General features: G+C 36.0%; 1 protein-coding gene and 1 long non-coding RNA gene across 7 annotated transcripts in view; one reads left to right on the top strand and one right to left on the bottom strand.

Annotated features, from left to right (window-relative positions):
- The window catches only part of PLEKHH2 (pleckstrin homology, MyTH4 and FERM domain containing H2), a 50723-nt gene that overhangs the window by 13835 nt on the left and 15458 nt on the right, over nt 1–21430 (top strand). For 4 of the 6 annotated variants that reach the window (XM_021526437.4, XM_085575960.1, XM_085575957.1 and 1 more), the window contains 16 exons: nt 3898–3960; nt 4981–5130; nt 5577–5660; nt 7160–7241; nt 8541–8723; nt 10075–11063; nt 11965–12040; nt 12491–12585; nt 13212–13356; nt 15541–15677; nt 16751–16861; nt 17123–17209; nt 17707–17865; nt 18123–18203; nt 20368–20547; nt 21289–21397. In XM_021526437.4, coding sequence (XP_021382112.2) covers nt 3898–3960; nt 4981–5130; nt 5577–5660; nt 7160–7241; nt 8541–8723; nt 10075–11063; nt 11965–12040; nt 12491–12585; nt 13212–13356; nt 15541–15677; nt 16751–16861; nt 17123–17209; nt 17707–17865; nt 18123–18203; nt 20368–20547; nt 21289–21397 — 2731 coding nt within the window. The remainder of the gene's footprint in view (nt 1–3897; nt 3961–4980; nt 5131–5576; nt 5661–7159; nt 7242–8540; nt 8724–10074; nt 11064–11964; nt 12041–12490; nt 12586–13211; nt 13357–15540; nt 15678–16750; nt 16862–17122; nt 17210–17706; nt 17866–18122; nt 18204–20367; nt 20548–21288; nt 21398–21430) is intronic. The other 2 variants (XM_085575958.1, XM_085575959.1) reach the window with 2 other exon arrangements.
- Nucleotides 369–21430, bottom strand: part of LOC146768038 (uncharacterized) — a 41867-nt gene continuing 20805 nt past the window's right edge. Inside the window, exons 3-4 of the long non-coding RNA XR_014954005.1 lie at nt 19614–19737; nt 369–506 (exon numbers count right to left, since the gene is read on the bottom strand). This is a non-coding gene — a long non-coding RNA (uncharacterized LOC146768038). The remainder of the gene's footprint in view (nt 507–19613; nt 19738–21430) is intronic.

Here is a 21430-nt window from a genome sequence, read left to right as displayed (position 1 = left end):
GTAAAATAAAAACGAGCATAGATTATGACAGGACATCTCTGAATTCTTACTGAATTTGCACCAATCCAGTGTGGTTGACAAGAACAATTCCTTACAAGAGATGTGTTGAACTGGGGCATTATTTCAAGTTACCTTATTTGGGACATGATAGAAAATTAAGCTTAAACATATTTCACATGCCAAATATGTTATTAATAACATGATGGCCCTCCATGTTTCTCCTGGGAAGCCAACTTTATGTCAGCTGATCCTTTACAGACAGTAGTTCATGAGCAATGTCTCACCTAATGGCTGATCCAGTGACACTGGCAATTTGCTGAGGTATAATACAGAAAGAAGTGGGAGGGACAGAGGTCTGGTTGAACAGATGTTTCTTTTTTTTCAAATGGTGTTCTTTATAAAGTCAGAGTTGGTTGTCAGTATTCAGGATGCTGCCAGAGGTGAGAGTTCTTCTGCATCTGACATTCGCCTCTGATATGGCTGCTGTTACCTGCCACATCCATCCTCTGGTTAAGGATTAAAAAAAAAAAAATATTTGAGGATCTTAAGCTATCAATGCATGGTCTGAAATGGTCTTCATAGCCTTTGGGTACAAAGGATTTAGCACTGCATTTTATTCTTGATGAGTTCAAAGCATGACTTGATTTAAACCATTAGCTATTTGACCAGCCTCATATTTCCACCTTCTCTCAGTAATGCCGTGATCACTGTTGAGAAACGTGTCACTCACTTAAGAAGAAGGTTTAAGGTTAGGTTTTGTTTATGAAGAAAAATTCTTAACTTAGAAATTGTTCCAATCTTTTGCCCAGCAAGTTTGATAGCCTTCAGAGTATTCTATGGTAGTCATTTCTTCTGTTTAACTTCATAGGCTTATAAGCAAGCAAAGCAGAGTATAGATTTAAATCTAACTTTTCAGGAAAAAACATTTGGTGATTATTTATGCAAGTGGAAAAACCATCTTTAAAGTTTCATTATTGTTACAGTAGACCCTGCAAAACAAACCTATATAAACTCTAAATAATGGGAAAATCAGGACTCCATGATTATTGTGTAGCACCAAAATTATTAAAATGCTGGCAAGTTTAATTTTAACAGATGTGCTCATGTTTGGCAACCGTGATATTTGATTTGACCATGATATTTGATCATGTTTGGTAACCATGATATTTGATTGGTGGTTTGCACTAATCCAATGTGGGTGACAAGAATAATTCCCTACAAGAGGTGTGTTGAACTGGGGCATGCAGCATGTTGAAATGCTGAATAATGTAGGTTGCTTTTTTTTAACAGGAGTCTCCTAAAGAAAGCTGAAGACTCTTTAGAAATTTTGCAAATAAATTCTCACATTTAATTGTTGCCAGGAAGCTGATTGACATATCCATATTGTGAGACCACACAAGGATTCTTAGCACACCTTCTTGAAACCTTCAATAGTTAACTATTGAAGAAGCAAAAATAGACTTTGTTCTTGCCTTTGTAATCCTGGAATGCTCTTTCACTTGGTAGTATTCTCTCAGCTTCTTTGGCTCCTGGCTTTACATTCATATTAGCAAGAGCTTTATTCACATTCTTTGTCCCAGTAGTCTACATGAACAGATTATTCTGTCCTAGTCCTGTGCAACAGTGTGTATTCCTGACAAGAGGTGCACTGTGCAGTGTCAGTGCTCAGCTGTGGAGGGAACATGGCCCTTCAGTGCGCTGGGTTCTCCAGGACTCAAGTGTTTGTGTAGAAGAGCAGCAGTACCCAGTGATCCTGAGATGCTGCTGGAGAGAACAGCTGATTGCAGGTTTAAGCCACGTTGGGAGCTGGTTGTGCTGCAGTGGAAGCTGGGTGAATTTGGCAAACAACATTTTCAGGCTTTAGTTCCATTTATTAAATCTGTCACATTTCTGATACTGCCTTACAGATGAAATGACCTTAACTTATGAAATGTAAATATGCCAGTTGCTGCCATTCATTTCCAAATTGCCTGTGAAAGTTGATGAACAACTTGCTACTCATCAGTGAATTTCACAATATAAATATCTGAAGTTTTCTGTCATAATATTATAATTTCTGTCACAATTATAATAGTTTTCTGTCATAATATTAAGTCAAAACATTATAGAGTATTAGTTCATTATTAGTACCTGCACTTCCACTATGTTTAGCACAATGTCTTTACTACAATGAAATGTTAGCTGATCTTATATTCAGAAGTAACCTCAATTTCTGAATCCCAACTCACTAAAAAATAAATGTCTGAAAAATTATATTAAAGTGAGTCTTGCAAACCAAACATCAGTTTGAATGTAAATCTAAAAAGACAGATGCAAAGTAACCTTAGAAGTCAAAATTCCAAAAATTAAACTCGAAGTTAAAATCTTAACATGAGGTCATTTAAACATGAAATTAAATATCTGACCAGAGAGGAACAAAGAAGGCTTATCTCCCTGTTCATCTGGCAAATGAATGACTGGGAAGATCACATCCTTAGAAGAGTTCTTGCAAAACAACTCACTGGGGACCTGATCATAACTGTGTGGATTCTGAAATGTTTGTTGCTCTTGTATCAGTGGTGTTGTGGTATTATTATAATGTAGACTTTGGGGTTTTGTATTGTATGAGAAAGTACTAGAAGGTGAGTCATAGCTCTTTTTTTTCTGTTTGTGAAAACTCATTTTCTCCATTTTCAGTTATTGATTGATAGAAAATGATGACTCTGTCCTTGTATGGATATGGTGCTAAAAGTTTCATGTGATTAACAGCATAATTGGGAACAGAAAAAAGATGGAGAGTGAAAAAGAAACTGAAAAATCCAGAAATCAAGTACAAACAAGACAGGATGAAACTGATTATTTTAAAAACATGCAGTAAACTGAAGAAGGAATAAATGGGTTTCATTTACATTATTTGCATCATACACTTTTGTTAGAACAATTTTTCAAGCTGAATACTGAGGGAGTATGGCAATATTAATTATTTGATGTTTCATTCTCTTCAGACGAAATGACGTCTTATCTAGATATTTCCTGAGAACCACTAAATCCTTAAGTCATGGAATACCTTATGAGCTTTCAAGTGTTACTTCGAACCAGGGCTTACTTTATAAAAAAATTCAGCAAAATAAGCCTAGAGGGCTCATAACAAAACAAAATGTAGACAAAGTATATCTTTCCAGCCTCTTTTGTTCTGTATTGTTGGGAAAGCCTTCAAAATAAATCCTGTAAATTGCAGGGGTTTTCCAATGCCCTGGGCAAAGACTGAGCCCATGCTTCATTAGGCATCACTATAAAGTAAGAGATCAGGGCCTTCCCCTCTCAGAGGTGACCTGCACTTCTCCATGGATGCTGGTCTCTGTCTTCATCCACTGCTGCTGTGGAGCACCTGAGGCCACTGTGTCCCTTCTGCCACATCCTGCCTTCTTTCATGCAACAGTAGAGAAGTCTGGGACAGTCCTCGCAGTATATTTATCCAAAACACTAAATTTGTCAACATCAGAAGGATTAGCAGCCAAGTTCCCTCTACTCCTGCCTCTTTTGGAAGGACATGAGGAAAGTTTCAGGACTATTATCAGAGGAATTTCTACTCTTGCTGGCAGAGGAGAAAAAGCAGTGTGTCATATGGCAGCCAGAAAATTAATTATGAAGAAAAGGTGTATATTTTTTTTTTCTGTTGAAGAGTATTTACAATGTTTTAATACAGTCATGATGGTGTATTCTTTTCTCAGTCTGACACACAGTTTATCCTTTTATTTTTATGTTCCTGCCCACCACTAAGGCATGGCCATTTAACTGCTAATAACAACAACAACAACAACAACAACAACAACAACAACAACAACAACAATAATAATAATAATAATAATAATAATAATAATAATAACTGTTTGTAATAACTGTTTTATACATCTACAGATGCAGCAGCTTGAGAAGCAAGTTATAGATGCTGATCGTCAAGCAGAGAGAGCGTTTCAGCAGGTAAAAATGGAATAAGTATCTCCACTAGCTGTGTGCATGTGATACTTTAATGAGACGAAATTCAAAACATTGCTTTAAGTACTTCTAAAAATGGAGAAGACAGTTTCTTTTGAAATCTATAGATTTGTCTTAACAGAGAGTTCTAACACCTTTCCTTGCTCACTATTCAGTTAATTTCAATAAAGTCAAAATTAACATCACAAATCAAAAGTAGATACATGGAATGAGCTTCTTCATTGATGCATCATGAGTCTTTGATTTATGATGCATGTGGAACCAAAAGGGAGAGGAAACAATAATCTGTTTTAGAAGATCTGTAAAAAAATAAAATCAGGCTACCCAATACTGCCTCTAGATAGAACTGCTCTGTGTTGTTTGTTCCTCTTGTAGAAGTTACATCATTTAAAGAATGAGACTGTGGCTAATTATTTAACCGAAGTTGCCTTTTGATTCCAAATGGCAGACTTAAGCTGCTGTAGACATTTTCTGAACATATTTCTGGTATCCCTGAAACATTCCTCATATCTTATTGTGAGACAGATAGAAACTGAAAATTATAAGACTAAAAGGTTCATGTACTCATTTGGAGCTAGAAAACATTCCTGACTACAAGCCAAGTATTTTTAAGCAATCTTTTAGAATGCTACCAACAATTTGCTGGGGTTTTTTACAGTGTGCAATTGTTTATTTATTATAACATTGCTTACAGTTCCCTGTAAGTAAATTGCATTCTTCCCATACTGGTGTTTATAAAAGCTTCTGTGTTACAAAACTACAAGCCTCCCAAATAGTAACAAAACCTGTGTAAGATCTTCCAGTGTGTTGCTAGTACTGTTGGTATTAAATGAATAGGGAGATCTAATGAACTATGGGGTTTCTTCTCAAATAGGTTTCAAAACTTTGCAGGATTGTCTTAAATCGTAAGTGTGGAGGCAATTTTATGTTTATTTTGTGATTAAATTACTACCTTTAACTTGGAGTGTTATGTTCCTTAAACTTTTATATTGACTTTCCAAATAGGTGCAGATCATGGAAGAGAAATTAAAAGCAGCAAATGTTCAAACAAGTGAATCAGAAACCAGGTTGTATAAGAGATGTCAAGATCTGGAGATCCTGATACAAGATAAAAATGATATAATACAAAAATTGGAGCAACAACTTGAAGAACAGGTTAGAAATAAGGATATTACAAAAAGAAACATCAATTCCCTTTTTAATTATACAAAAGAAAAGTAAAAATTTAGATGAATGGATGACAAAAAAGTTTAGCATGATTTCTGTTGTTTGATTAAAGAGGTTCCCATTGGAAGTATATAATTTGAATAGTGTTTATTCCTTTTCAAATTAAGCTCTGGCTTCCACTGAAAGAACATGTGACCTTTAAGAGGGGAAAGATGATATTCCTCTTCACTGTCCCCCCTGAAGAGCTTTCATTCTTACTAGAGGAAAGAGGAACAGCAGCCTCTGTGAAGACCCTATTCCTCATTTTTTAAAAATTACCATATATTATCCAGGAGCCTGAATTTCTTCAAGTATTTTTAGGATTTGTGTCTGAAGATACTACTCAGGCAGATTATATACTCAGTGAAAAATATGCTTATGTCAATTTTTTCCAGAAGCAAATAAGACTGCAAGAAGCAAAAATCATAGAAGAAAAAGCAGCTAAAATAAAAGAATGGGTGACAGTCAAGCTTCATGAGGTATAATTCTTGCTACAATACTTACACAGAAAATATAATGGTGTGACTGGATATCCCTTTGAACTTTTGGCTGTTAAAGGCCTGCGTGCCATGGTAAAAACTGCTTCCCAGTTTCATTGATTTTATATTTATTTGCTGGAAAGAAGAGAATTGAAAACAATGGCACAGAGAGCAGAGTATCCATGTCACCTCAATGCTGATACCTGATTTGGTCAGCCAGTACGATCTGGGTCCTTTTTCTGGAGAAAGGACACAGCACTGCTCTCTGAAAGGTCAATTTCTCTCCACTAGTTGAGAGAATTTAGCTGGCAAACTGAGCTTATTCAAGCAGATGCCTAAAGTGTGAATAATCCCAGAAAGCCGACCAAGCCTGCTGGGGCCTGGCAGAAAAAAGGCCTTGATCATTTTTTATTTCACAATGCCCACACTACTCTTAGTCATGAATATTTTCAGGGACACCAGCTCTAGTTTCAAGAGACCAGTTGTCTCCCTTTTTTCTCTGCTTTGGTAAGATAACCATGTCTCTGCCCTGCCTAAGGCTGCCAGCTTTGGGGTGCAGCTGTGCTTTCTCCTCCCTGGGTGTAGAATTTAAAGTTGCCTGTAAAAGTTAAAATCTTACTCTCTTGTAGTTAACTGGAAGCTATACTCGAGTTGAAAAACAATTAAGTTATTGCTTTTGAAATAAGAAACTAGAAGTCTCTTACATAAAATGTTTACTTTTTTGTCTGTGAGGGCTAAAATAAATTATTTAGAAATAATTTAATAAAGTTAGCTAAAATTATAATGAAAAACTTTGGACAAAATCAAGTATGACTCAGAGTATTTACTTACTCTTTATGGAAAATCTCAAGCTAGTTTCACAGATGTGACTAAGTGTCACTCAGTGGGAAGTGGAATTGCTGGCTCCCTTCTGTGTGACAAGGGATACTCAGATGCAAATCTGTTTTCTAATCTGAAGCAGGAGTTTGAACCAGCATCTTTTACCTCCTAGTTGTGGGCTACAGCAAAGGGTTGTTGGTTTTTTGGTTTTTTATTTCTTATACAAAAACTTTTGCTTTGTATAAATTTTGTTGGCACCTATTTTTTTTAAATTTTTGCTGTGGGATTGTAAGGAGGCATTAGGATCAGCATTCTGTCTGATTCCTCGCTCTGGTTTTGCTAAGTGGCACAGGAGTTTGTAATTCTAGCCTTCTGCTTTTATTAAAACGCCAGTGCAGTTTTCTTTTTCTCTTACTGATAAAGGATTTTTAAAGCAGTCATGGGTTTGCTTGGTTAGGGCAATGATTTTGGCAGAATTGAGCAAATAATCATTGCAGGGAATTTAGTTGTTCAGAATAAAGAGATGCCTAGACTAGTATTTAGAGAATTAGCAGAGAGGAGGTTATTATTTGAACTAGCTGTATCCTTAGATAAGCAGAAATTCAGCGAAAAGGTAAAGTATGTAATGACTTTTAAGATATGTTTCACCAATGGATGAGAGTACATTTATATGCTTTTAGTTAGAAGTGGAAAATCAGAATCTCCGCTTGATCAACCAAAAGCAAACCAAAGAGATGAAAACAGTACAATCTAAACTGCAAGGTAAATGTACAAATATTCTGAAAACTTCTCTCTATATGGCATATTTCTTTCTATTCCCTATTAATGTGTGCATCTACATGGTTGAAAATACTCTGTGAAATCACAAGGATTTCAGAGTCTGAACTGACATCAGCGTGACTGTACATGAAGGTTTTAGAAAAGAAAAATTTGGTTTTATTCTGAAAAGACACACAGACAAGGCACAGCTGGTTTTTGAGGGGTGAATGGGCACCACTGATACTTAAGAGGTTCTGCAAGTAATAAGTGTAAATAGAAAAGAGATTAATATCCCCTCCAAGGAGCATTATTTCATATTGATCACAGTTGAATTTTATTCACCACCATGTTGCCTGTTAACCAATTTTCTTGTGTCTGAAGGTTCCCATTGTCCTCTCCATACTTGGTTGAGCTTACAATTTACTATCATATGAAAATTTTCTTATTTTGCTACCTAGCTGTCATTTCTTGATAATGTATCTTACATATACATGTAAGATACATTATCAAGAAATTATATAGACACATACATCTTTCTAAAGATATTTAGAAATCATATGTAGAGGAGAGTGTGTGTCCACACATTATATATGAAAATATGAAAATTTACAAATTCATATACAATATAAAGTTTTTAAACTAAAATGCACTTTTCTTTTAATGAAGAAACTGGATAGTTTTTCTTCTTTGCTATCTTTTGATAAGTAGCAATCCCATACACGTCTAGTCATTCTCTTCTGAGAGATCTATTTAAAGACTTTTTGAGACCCTGTAGTTTTGAGACCCTATAGTTACTGATATGCCCAAAAATATGAAAAAATTTATTACCATCTGTAGTGTCCATGCTGATGACAGGCTATAAATTATGAACACATGGTACTGTTTTAGGCAGTTTTACAGGTAGGCCTTTTGTTCCTGGATCCGCCACAGAGATTTTTATGAACAAGGAGGACAGATTTCATATTCGAGGCATTCATCACTTTCTGCTTTCACTTTCTCTTGAAGTCCTTTTCCATACAGACCTTCTAAATCTGGTAACTTACTCTTCTGTATTTCCTGTCAAATTGTTAAAAGATTTTTTTCTTTCTATTGTTATATCAATTTTTCAGAACTAGAAACATTGCTCTGAGTTTCTCCTGATATGGAGAGATGTCAGGTAGCTTTTTTTTCTTATAAAACATTTTTATTATATTTTTTTTCTAAATTTTAGTTACATTTTAAAAAAAACTTTGCACTATAGAGTAGAGTTGCATAGCTTGTTGTATCTCACTAACACAAGATTTCTTAATTACTATTCTTCAGAAGCTACTGGTAAGAAATCTGTTACTTCAACACAAAAGCCTGGAGAGTGTCAGCGACTAAGCAGTTTGACTTTTGGATGCTTTTCAAATAGAGCAAGAAGTCCTCAGCCATCTCCTAAGCTTGAAGAAATAAGCAAGGCTTCATCTAAGGAGTCAAACTACCCTGAAGGCAAAAACATGCCAGGTACCTTGTCATCAACACTACCATTTTTATTCTGACACAAGTGGGAAACTAAAATCAACAACTCTGCCAGTGCATCCAAACCAGCTGTTTTCAAAGTGCATACCAGTACTGTCTCCCTCTCCATTGCTACTCTTCTATTACTAGGAAGAAATCATCCTGTTGAGCACTACAGTCTCTGTAATACCACTAGTGCATTATCTGGCAGCATGAAGAGGCTCCTGGGTGCTTTGGCTACAAAGTAAAGATGTGGTTGTGACCTTTGTTGTTGCTCTGGTCCTTTGCTCAAATCCCTTGTACTGTTTATGAATTAAGTATTTTCTCCAGTTACTCACGGTACCCAAAATGGCAAGCTGAGGTGTTTTGAAAATCTAAAACTGAAAAAGATCCTATGAATATTTTCTGTATTTATATTACATCAAGTTCATTATGAAGGTGGCTGTGTATTATTACTTCTATTTTTACAGAGGAGGGAATTGAAGTAAGAGTTTTTTTTTTTCAAGAGAAAGGATAAGACATAGAACCATAGGCTTGCCTAGATGGAAACAGATAATTATGGGGACTTAATTACTTTAATGTGGGCGAAATTTAAATCTTTGTCTTATTCAGTCCACATTAACTTCACACATGTCTTTAACACAGATTTTTCCAAGTGTCTGTGTAGAAGAACCCTATTCTTGCATCCAATTTAATTTGGGAGCATGCAGGCCTCACTAATATGTTGCAAGCTATAGCTCTCTCTTGTAAAACCAGGTAAAAGCAGAGAGCAGGAACAAAGCTATTTTTAACACAGCGTCTTTCCTGAAGTAGTTTCCATGAGACTCTTGTATATTTTAAGCATTCACCATTGGGAATACAATAATAGCTTCCAGAATAAATTTCTGTGTATAAACACTGTAGAAATGCTCAGAATACTTGATTTGTTAATGAAAATCCTTTCTGACAAGCTTTATTAAACTTTAATTTTCCTTAGATTTAATAAAGCAGCTGAATTTGTATGCCCTCTTAAGTAGTTGGCTTATTGTTAGGTTTTTTTGTTTGTTTTCACACATATGTGGCTTTAAAATATGGCTCCAGTCTGCCTATCTTTATATTTATTGATATTTTTAGTTCAGCTAGAACTTTGAGTAACATGTATTACAGTTTTTTGGTACATTTAATTTGCATTCAGTCACATTAAAGAATTTATAATATTCTTCTTAATGTTTATTATCTACAATATTAAAAATAATAAATGTTCTCATACATTTGAAATTATTTCCTACTTACTACTTGCAGGCATGATGACAAAACCATTTATCAGTCACGTTTGCTAAAGTAATTTTCTCATGTTCATTATATATTTCTCCTCCAGAGAAGGATATCCTGGAAACTACCTTTGCTGGTCCTGTACATGAGACAAATAAAGGTCAGAAGTCATTGCAACAAAGTTCCTCTGGTTCAGAGCAGAACAAAAATGTGAGAACAAGCTGCTCATCCAAAGACATAGACAGTGACATGTCAAAGAACTCATGCACTACTGGGAGTGACTGGAGCTCAGATGAGGATGGAGGAGACAATAAAGGACTGAAATCCAGGTGTGCATCAACTCTTTCAAGCCACACATCTGAAGAGAATGCAAGGTACAGTAGAGTGGGAAGTGAAATGTATTTGACAGCATCTGATGATAGTAGTTCTCTCTTTGAAGAGGAGAGTTTTGATGTTAAGAGGACTCAGCAAAAGAAGCTATACTCATGGCAGCAAGGGTCCCAAAGAAAAGGCCTGAGCAATCTGGGTGGAAAGTGCAACTCTGACTTCACAAGGAAAAAGAAAGACCAAGATAGTTCTTCAGATGAACTAAATAAAAAATTTCAGTCACAGAGACTTGATTATTCATCCTCATCCAGTGAGGCAAATACCCCAAGTCCAATTTTAACTCCTTCTCTGACACCCAAACACCCAATTCTAGCAACTTCTGCAGGTTCTCAATGCACAACTCCATCAGATTTCCCCTCAGATTTGCCACATCCAAAGCTACGGACTCCTAATGTCTTTGGTCTAAATTCAGTGTTAGCAAAGAAACACCTAAGCCAGCCCCAGCTGAGTTCTGACAGAATGTTTGGTAGAAATAGAAATGCCATAAGCATGATCCGTCCATGGAGACCTCAGGAAACAGACATAGATCTGGTGGATGGAGAAGATGCTGATATTTTAGAGAAAATGGAGATTGGCTGTGATGAAGGAGTGTTTACCTATGACACCACTGAAGCACAAAATGCTGAAGCCCAGGAACTTTGTGATACGACAAAAAAAGGTGCTACCAACAAACCTCCAACGCCTCCATTACATCGATTTCCTTCCTGGGTAAGTGTGCTTATAGGTATTTTTCCTGCTAGCAAAACTAACTTATTTTCATTACTCTCTTCTGTGATTTTTGTTGCCTCTATTTTAATGACTTTATGTTCATTGACAAGACACAGCATTACCTTAATCAGAACTACAAGCTCAGAATCTAGTCTTATTTTCAGCACAGTATTCCTACCACTGAAAAACATAGTCTGTATTTTATAGACAAACCCATCTTTTTTCCATGTGACATCTTAAGTTATGTATGTCTTTTTGAGTGTATCCACGGATGTAATGTTTATGACTGCATTTATTTATTTATCTGAACGCTAACACAGCTCAGGAATGGTGGTGTCAATGCCCTTGCTGTAAGTACTGTACCACTCACAATCTAGACAATTAAGTCAACAGCAGACAACTACAAATTACAGAAGTAATTTATCACATTTCCAAGTAAAATTTTAAAGCCATCATTAAATATGTTTATTAATTATTATTCAGGAATTATATATTATGTAACAACTTCTCTATATTTTAGTGAACTTTTTGCATTATACATTTTGTTACTGTAGCCTTTTAACACAAAAAATGGTCAAAAAGTTGTCTTCTAATGGCATTTCTCTGCTCCTAACACACAATATTCCATTAGAAAACATTTTTACTATAGCTTCTTTGGAACCCGATAATAGTATTTTTTAGAATCAGTTACTTATATTGTATGAAACATGTTGAAAAAGGCTACAGCTATCAGTGTACAGCACAAAAAGGAAGGATGCATTTTTCAGCTGCTATTGAGAATGTCATTGTATTAACTCTTTTATCACATAGTTGCACTAATACAAAGACTAGGAGGCTAAACAGAACAGAAGTAATTGTTGTGTTTTACTTATCTACTACCAAATCCATTCTGCTTGTATAGGAAAGTAGAATTTATGCTGTAGCCAAATCTGGTTTAAGGATGTCTGAAGCTTTCACCGTGGAATCTCTTAATAAAAGTAAGTGGTTTAGTTGTTCATTGTCCCATTAACAAAAGTTCTCTTCTTATGGTGATTTGTGAGCAAAGACCTTTAAAATATTTTTAGAAAGGTTTAGTTAACAGCTGTTTGAAACCTAGAAGGTTATCTTTCTATTGTCTTCTGGTACCTCACATCTTGACTTTGTGCTGAATTTGTACTTTGTTCATTGAGTTTACTTTGGATTTCACTACTTTGAAGAATCTATACCAGGTACCAATTTTAAAAGGGCTAGTGTTCATGACTGCAATTTTATTTATGTCTTTAAAAGCACTGTAAATTTTTAAAAAGCTATAAATCTCACATCCAGAACAGTTCAGGAGTTAGTTTGTTTTTTATAACAGTTATACAATGCAAAAAATATTCAATTTTTATTTTGTTAATTGGACGGTAAATGAGGAAGGCAATTTATACAATATGTTGCTTTTTTAGATGCTGTTTCACTAACTTCATGCTCCATATCTGGATTATACACTTCTCTGATCTATAAGAACATGACCACTCCTGTCTACACCACTTTGAAAGGGGTAACTGTATTACTGTTTAAAGAAAATTTTTAAAAACCATTAGGCTTCACATCCAGGAACTTGCTATTTCACATTTGATACTACCAGTTGTAAGCTGATATATAGAGATCAAAGATCCCCAGAAGTAACAGAAATGTCAAATCACAGGGGGAAAAAAAAATACTGCCTATAAAATGTTACTGGCCTAGATTAATTCTTCTTAGGTTCCTTGCTGATTTTTTTCCAAAGGCTTTTTAATTATTAAGCAGAACCACATGGTATTCAGTGTCATAATTAAAAGTGTGTGTATGTGTAGAAATGTCTTTGTGTCAGTGCCAAAGCTGTTTCTAGTCACACAGCCAGCAGTCAGTAATCACAGCATTGTTTGTCTTCTGGCAGCCTTTTGTGATTTGGAAAGACCAGTGCCTTAAGCTACCTCAGGTTTCTGTTTTAAAGTATGGGTGTGGTTGAGTATACAGAGGGCAGAGGGAATTCAGTTTCATGTTAACATTTTTGTGCCAAAACTCACAACCCAGGCAAGAACAGCTTTCAGCATTATGAAGCCAGCAGAGCCCTGCCACAGTACGAAGGAAATGACTGATACCCCTTATGCAAGCTATCAAAGGATGTTGTGTTCATTTCTGCAGAAAGCAACTCAAATAAGCAACAGCCCGTTTCTAGATGAGTCGTCAGGATCTGAGGAAGAAGACAGCTCTCGGTCCAGCTCAAGGACTTCCGAGTCTGATTCTCGAAGCAGAAGTGGTCCAGGGAGTCCTCGGGCTATGAAACGAGGTGGGCGAAACCCTAAGAACAAGTAACTTCTGGGAACTTTGGAAAACCAGGCAGTTTACATGATTTTCTTAGGAATTTCTTCACTAAATAGTGTGGACTTCTAAAATCTAGGCTCTCAAAGCCCATATCTATTACTCAGTAAGGAGAAAGAAGCCCACATCTATTGCTCAGTCAGTAGAAAGGACTGTTATAAATGGCTTTATTTTTATTGCTATTGTTATAAATACCTTTTTAAGGCATTAATCTTGTAGCTGGCTGTTGTTATGAAGGAAAAGTGACTTGTACATTTAAAGTAAGAAGTACCATTCTATCTATACTCTGTCATACAAGGACTTCCTGTGACTTTAAACTGTAGAAAAACAAAAATGACATAGAAAAAACAATTGCCATCAGAAAGAAAACACTAATATATTCAAGTTTATAAAACAATTTCATGTGATCAGAAAGGAGGTGGAACGGTTGGTTCCCTCAATAAATTATTTGTTTCTGTCACTTCATGCAATAGAAGACTTTTTTCCGTTTTACAGTGATTGTCTTAAGGTCCAGTGCAAAGATTTAGTTAGAACACTTGAATCTGGTAATGTCCTGTGTTTTGTGGAAGACAAATCTCACAGTTCTAGGTGATTGTTTTCCATCTGCAAAATGGAAATAATATGCTTCATAATATTGAAAGATGCAGTCTTTCCTCATTAGGTGACATTATCAGTGTTAAATCTCTGTGAGTATTTCTTCACTGTCTAAACCAAGGGAGACCAAGATCCCAGTGAGGCCAAGTGTTAAGATTCCTCATTATATATTGTTTCAGAAATGCTAAATAACATTATTTGGTAGTCTCAATTATACATGCAGAAATCCCAGTTACCAGGAGCTCCATTCAGTGACCCAGCAGCAGAGTGACAGAGCCACTGGTCCCACTCAACATTTTCCAGTGGCAGCCACAGCTGGAGTCCAGTCCTGTTTCCAGTGAAGTAGTTTTCCCAAATTAGTGTGAAAATGACCCATAGATCCTGCTTCCCAGCAGCCATCCTGCTGAGCAAAAAACAGTGCCATGACTGCTTACACAACAGGAAAGCTAAATTGGGTAATTTAAAAGCTGGTTTTACCTGCACTTTATATCTGTGTCTGTAAAATGGAACCATTCCTTTTGTTCATACTTTCTTCCCATAAAATAGTCCTTGCATTGTTTCATGTGTGGAAACCTTTCTTAACCACACACATATATGTACATGTCTTTGTTGAGATAACATTCTTTAAAAATCTAGGCAATCACACATTTCACCAAAAGCATGATTAGCTCGCTGCAATTTGTTATGAAAGATCCACCATGAGAAGAGAAGAACCCACTCTGAAAGTCTTGGTGGTTTACCAAAGCAATAAATGAGAAAAGTCTTTTTTAAGAATAAAATTGGCAAATGAGTTGGGAAATTTTTGAAACAAAGGAAAAAAGGCTTTTCATTTCAGTTTTGGAGAGCATAACCTTGCAGAGTGTAACACTAGTCCTTACAAAAGAAGACATTAACTTGCATGAAAATATTTCTGTAATGAGGGAGGAGTTTGAATTTTTTATTACTGATTGACTAGAATTGAAAGCAGGTTGCATTTTTTTCAGAATTAAAGATAATAAACTCTAAATCCTCCCTGAAATATGAAAATGAAACTGATAGAAAACCTTGGTATACAAATTCATACTGATTGCAAAACACAGTCACCTACAGCTTCAACACAAAGCAGATGTTGAGTATGACTTCTTAGTACGCAAGCAGTTGCCTGAGAAATCCGGATGCTATAGTGAGTGAGAAAAAGTGCAGGGGGAAGGTTGCTTCGTTTAATTAAAGATCCTGGGTTTTTTTTCTAGACAATGAGTATGATTCATGGCACTAACTCCCTCCTTAAAGAAGCTGTGGTAATGTAACAGAAAGTTATAATATACAGAAGACTTTTTTTATTGTTCCATTTACAAGGGGCTTTAACTGTTTAATTATGAATAAAATGAGAATTAGCACTGTGCTAATAATTCAGTGTGCTGATAGTCTAAAAAAGTCCATGATTCCTGATGAATTTATGGTGATACTTACATTTGCCTGCAGATTCTATTCAGATGTTTTTCTGCATGGCTACTCTGATCTCAGTTGTTTCTAGTGTAATAAATAAAGAAAAAAGACTCTATTTCTTCTTTTACTACAGGTGCATCTTTGTCTTCTGTGACCTCTGAAAGTGACTATGCTATTCCTCCAGATGCATATTCAGTAGATACAGACTATTCAGAGCCAGAGCAGAAACTTCCTAAGACCTCATCCTCATCTAGTGATAACGGAAAAAATGTGAGTATTGAAGTTCTGTGAAGAAGTGCACCTGAGGTACTGTGTATATATTTATGTTCAAAGACTGCTACCAAACCTTTTCATTCAATCTTGCTGACTCACAGACTGCCTTATGAGTACAAACAGCAAAATATACCAACAATGTTAGCCAAGTAAGACTATAATTAGTGAAGGAAAGTGGAAGATAATTTTAAGCTTTCCTATATAATGAAGGAAAAAAAATAGGTCAACAATCCAGAATACAATTCAAATTACTTGCGATTTCCTTTCTTGGAACCAGGTGTGGTATCAGATTGCATATGAAATACTCAAAACAGTTTAAAAGTACTATTTGAATAGTTAGGTAAATAGAAGGGCATTCCAAGGAGGAGCTGATGTCATCAGTGGAAATCTATGTGCAGTAATAAGTTTGTATCCTTTCCTCATACAGGGAAAACGTCAGAGAAATCCTAGGTAGAGTAACATGTGAAGACAGGCCAGAGAAACCAAACCATTATGACGTATTGGTCAGCCTGCAGGAGCTTTTTAATGGCTTGTGTCTGTAGTTAATGTTAACATACAAGTGGACTGACTACTTCCTGATGAAGATTATTTTAGGCTTTCTTCACAGAGCAAAAGTGTGAACTCTGTTCTGCAGATGTACACACTAGAGGTTTGTCTGTGAGATCAGAATTACAGTGCTTTATACCTGGTTTTCAGGTTAGGACCTGGAGTTCGGAAAAAAACCCCACATATATCTTTTATTCATCTTGCTCCTTGTTTAATATACAACTAGAAAGTAAAATCAGAAATTATCATATTCTTCATTCTTTTGTGTAGTTTGGGGCACTTACTCTCCTTCATGTACTACAACAGTAAGTAGGGATATTCATTAGTTACCCATGTGCATGACATTTGTCTTAATTGAGGCCTGTAAAAACGTTGTCCTTGGATTAAAAGTTTCATCAAATACTATAATTATTATTTAGCATGCTTTTAAGTAATTAATATATCTCTCTGTGTATTTATACCTATTTCCGAGGGGCAGAGATATGTATGTGTATCTAACCACTTTTTATCTAACTTCTAAACAGGAACCTTTGGAAAAATCTGGATATCTGTTAAAAATGGGTGGTAAAGTAAAGACCTGGAAACGACGGTGGTTTGTGCTTAAAGGAGGTGAATTGCTATATTACAAATCTCCAGTAAGTATATGTAACTTACCTGTTGTTTTGTATTAGATTGTTTTCTGATAATCTAAGGCTGCTAGAAGGAAAAAAAATGCACTTCTGGTTTATGAGCTGTTAGAGAGTAATTCAGTACTCACTTCCTCAAGAAGTGTACAAGGGACACAATGTCTAACTAGAAAGTATTTATCAAGATTAATGTTTAAATTAGTCCTATATGAATTTACTGCTCTTTCTTAGTAGATTTACAATACTCTTTTTCCATTCTTTCCATACCAGAGTGATGTTATTCGAAAGCCTCAAGGTCAAATTGAGCTAAATGCATCCAGCCATATTGAAAGGGGTGATGGAAAACAAACAATTCAGGTGCCTGCTTTTCTCCTCTGTTGGTGTTTCAGCATTCCCTGCATCCCCAAAGCCAACCACTTGTTGCAGTCCCTGTTGCACTGCAAGACCAAGTGGGTACTTGGAATTAAATAATCAGTGCCTTTCATTTGAAACCAAAGAATTGTTTCAGTGACAGAAAATGTAAAAAGGCCTACCTGAAGTCTTGTTTGTATTGCCACAAAGGTTAGATTCTCACATATGGGATAGAAATAAAGAGAGCAGTTGTGGGGTCAGCCATTTGGGTAGAGATAATTCATTTATCTGAAAGGAGAACTGGGTTTTTTCAATTTGCTGTCATGGAACTTCCCAGATAAAGCTGCTCTTTCTGGTCATGGAATGTTTCATTACTAAAAAGTACTATAGGGAGGATAAACTCCCTGAAGTTGTGAAGCTACTGGTGGTGTATGTTACAAATCCCACACTGTGGGATCAAATATGTCAATGCTTGAAGCTCAAGTCTCTTTGTTACTACACAGCTGACCACGGAGAAACGAATATACTACCTGACTGCAGATTCCCCCAACATCTTGGAGGAATGGATCAAAGTACTGCAGAATGTTCTTAAAATACAGGCTGCCAGCCCTCTCTTCATACAGTCTGAAATCAAGCCAACCATGAAAGGATTACTTACAAAGGTAGGAAAACACTTCTTCCCCCAGTCTGCTTTATTCCAACATTGTTTAGGCCAACACTGGCCTTACTCTGGTATAGATGAGCATCTCACTAATGCTCTCATTCTTATGCCCTTAATAGAGTTACACAGTTTAAATTTCATGTCCAGTAATGTGGATAGGAACTTTAAACAAGACATGCATTCCCAATATCACCAAAGTTCAGAGATGGTGAAAACAGTCAGTATTTCTCTGTGATTACTGATGTTTTGTAATTACAGGTGAAACATGGATATTCCAAAAGGGTTTGGTGTACCCTAGTTGGAAAAATTCTGTATTATTTCCGTAATCAAGAAGACAAGGTAGGTCCCTTTCTTGTTTCTTCAGAGAATGTAGACTTTAAACAGAAATCTAGTTTTATTAAGGTACAGTTGGCCTTGGTATTATACACATACTGGAAGATTCTGTCTACTAGCCAGCAATCGAGATCACACCCATTGGTCTCTTTCTACAGGATGTGATACATATTATGCATGTTATCCCTAGATGAAGGGGGACACTGGTTTGCCTGGAGTTCAGGTGTCCCTTTCTTACAGGCTTCAGAAAAGACCCAGCTGTCATGTAGTTCTGGAAGCAGACCCTTTCTTATGTCTTTTGCAGCGGGCAGTGATGGCAAGTTTCAAGAATTTAAATGTTCTTTCTGTCCCTTAGTTAACTTCCAAATCCTGTTCTTTGGCATGTCACTGTATGTCCACAGTGCTTTAAGAGCTAGAAGGACACTTCCTAATCATGACTTTCACCTGTCCCTTTGCTCCCAAGGCATTGTATTTTGTCACCAAGAAACATCTTTTTAATGGAGGCAGGTTGGAAACAGGATTTTGAACAGTCCACTGAGCCCTTATCAAAAAAATCAGTAGACATTCTCATATTTGTACTTCTGTTTTGAGAATATAATCACACTGAGTCCGTAATTCATAGCTTTTGTGTAGAGCCAGTTGTTCCCTTTGTCATCCTTTCCTTTTACAACCATTTTAAACATCAACGAAACCCCATTTCTAGAACTGTATGAATAAGGTAGCAATAACCATCCATCAAAACATTTCATTTTAATTGCTCTTTAAAACAATGTAAAACAGGATTTGGGAATCAACTGGCTAGAGTATAATCTCAAGGTCATCCTACAGAGACATTACAATTAACTTACAATTTCTCCTAGGGAAAAATCTCTATGTTTAACATATCAGAATTTATATATTTTTACCACTGAATATTTTGGCATTTTAGCATTTTCTTCAGTCAAGAATTTTGCTGGATTCTTGTGAATATTTCCCTCACATCTGGAAGAAGTTTAGCTGCCCTTTTAAAGTAAAATTGAAACAAGTTTGCTAACTTGGAACAGAATGAGAATTCAGCTTTTGTAAGCAGAATATGTATGAAAAGTTTTCCAAAGCTACTTTATTTCTAATGTTCAACAATATGCTAATTAAAATCATGTTTTCTGTAGCTGACTTTGTCTGTACAGAAATAAATTACACAATCTGCACTCGTTAATACAATAATGGAGTCCATTTAATTGACCTTCTTTCAAAATGGTATTCAAACTAAAAAGCCAGCAAATTGTGTTTTAGTTAAACTTGGTGAATAAATCAATCTTGAGTACTTACATGTGAAACAACATCTTTTGATTCACAGAATCTTATCTTACTCAAAAAGTTGAATGCTTCAGAAGCACTACAGAAAATACAAATCACACATCATTTTTTAATCCTTACCTGTGGCGCTGTGGGAAAGGAAGGAGTTTTGTGTAGAACAGCCAGTCAGCCTCTCTCAGTCCTGTCACCCAGCATGAAGAGATTTCATGCTATATTCCTGTTTGTTGAGGCTTCCTGTTGAGGGCTATGAAATAATTACTTCTGTGAAAATTTCTTCTTGAATGGCTTTTTTAGAGAAAATATTTTCTGCTAAATGATGCTAACTACATAGATCTCAACACTGAAGCTCTGAAGCTCTGTGAACTCTCAGACTAGAGAAAGAAACCAACTAGAAGGTCTATCACACAAAAAATTCACCTTTTGAATTTTGAGTATGAACAAACCAGATACATCAACAGTACATTCCTGTCCTCTAAAATAACAAGGTCATAATTAAAGTTCTTGGCCTGACACAGGAAATTTTTGCTTGGAACCAGGTTTGGGAACTCTGAAGAATGACTTCTCTCACCCTAACATACATTAATTGCATTAGCTATGTACAGAGGCAGATCTGGAAAATAATTTTTGAAAACCTAATTTTCAGATTTTGGCACATAATCGGTCTCATTTTGCTCTCTGCAACATCTGGCTTATCTGACATTCCTTGGCAGGATTAGTAAATACAAATGGGTACAGATGGTAGTTCACATTTTAATTTCTATTTGTAGAATAAGAAAAAAATTGTGTAAATACTAAATATAATAATATATAATACAAAGTCAGTGTGCACTGAAACAAACATTAGCCTTCTCACCAATTTGATATTTACTTTTAGTTTCCTCTTGGTCAAATCAAGCTTTTTGAGGCAAAAGTTGAAGAAGTTGATAGATCCTGTGATTCTGATGAAGATTATGAAGCCAGTGGTCGCAGTTTATTATCAACCCATTACACTGTTGTTATCCACCCCAAAGACCAAGGACCCACTTATCTTCTTATAGGATCCAAACATGAGAAGGTAATAAGTGGATATTTTTATTGAGTTTCAGTAGCACATCTATGAGTATGGTGTTGTGATACGAATATTTCTTGAGAAGAAGGACTACAAGTCACCTGGCTTGTATTTTGATATCATAAGGAGAAGGTTCTGCTTTATTAACATCGATCAGTTTGTCTGCAAATCAATGCTAGTGTAGGTAATCCTTGTTAAAATATACAAAAATATGCAGGCTTGCCTGCATAAGTAGATTTTTCACTTACAGTAACTTGTAGACAGAGCTGTAGCTGAGAGGTTACGAGGTACTGTTATCCATTTTCACTGACAAGACTAACGTAGCATAGACTTGCCCTACTTGTAGTCAAGGAGCAATGAGAGGTGGGGTTAAAACCATTTTTATTATTGTTGCTTCATTCCCAAGTAATCTTGTAGACCTCACTTTGCTTTCTGGACTTATCCCAGGTTAGCAGGATCTGGCAGTGATAAAAAATTATTTATGTAACCTTTTGGAAAAGGAAAGGAAGAATGCTCTGATAATTAGACTTGATTTCTGAGGGTAAAAACTTTTGGAGAGCCCTGTCCAATCTTCCTTGCTTAATATCTGTAACACAGAGACCATGAATGTGTGTTTATTCAACCAAAGGCAAACTTCTTTGGGCTTCAAAAGGAGTGCATGGTAGGGTTTCAAGTTGAGAGCAGAATCCTGATGAAGCAGCTCCTTCCAGGAGGGAATGAGTGAGCTGCTATGTTTTTCTGCTTTAGGACACGTGGCTTTATCATCTGACAGTTGCAGCTGGAAGTACCAGTGTAAATGTTGGATCTGAGTTTGAACAACTTCTTTGCAAATTATTAAATGTGGAAGGTGATGCCAGTAAGTTTATTTCCATTTCAACATACTGATCTT

This window comes from Lonchura striata, chromosome 3 (assembly GCF_050655825.1).
Source record: "Lonchura striata isolate lonStrDom1 chromosome 3, ASM5065582v1, whole genome shotgun sequence".
Lineage (NCBI taxonomy): Eukaryota > Metazoa > Chordata > Aves > Passeriformes > Estrildidae > Lonchura > Lonchura striata.
Note: the sequence above shows the minus strand (reverse complement) of the source record. Positions and strands in the feature narration are given on the sequence as shown.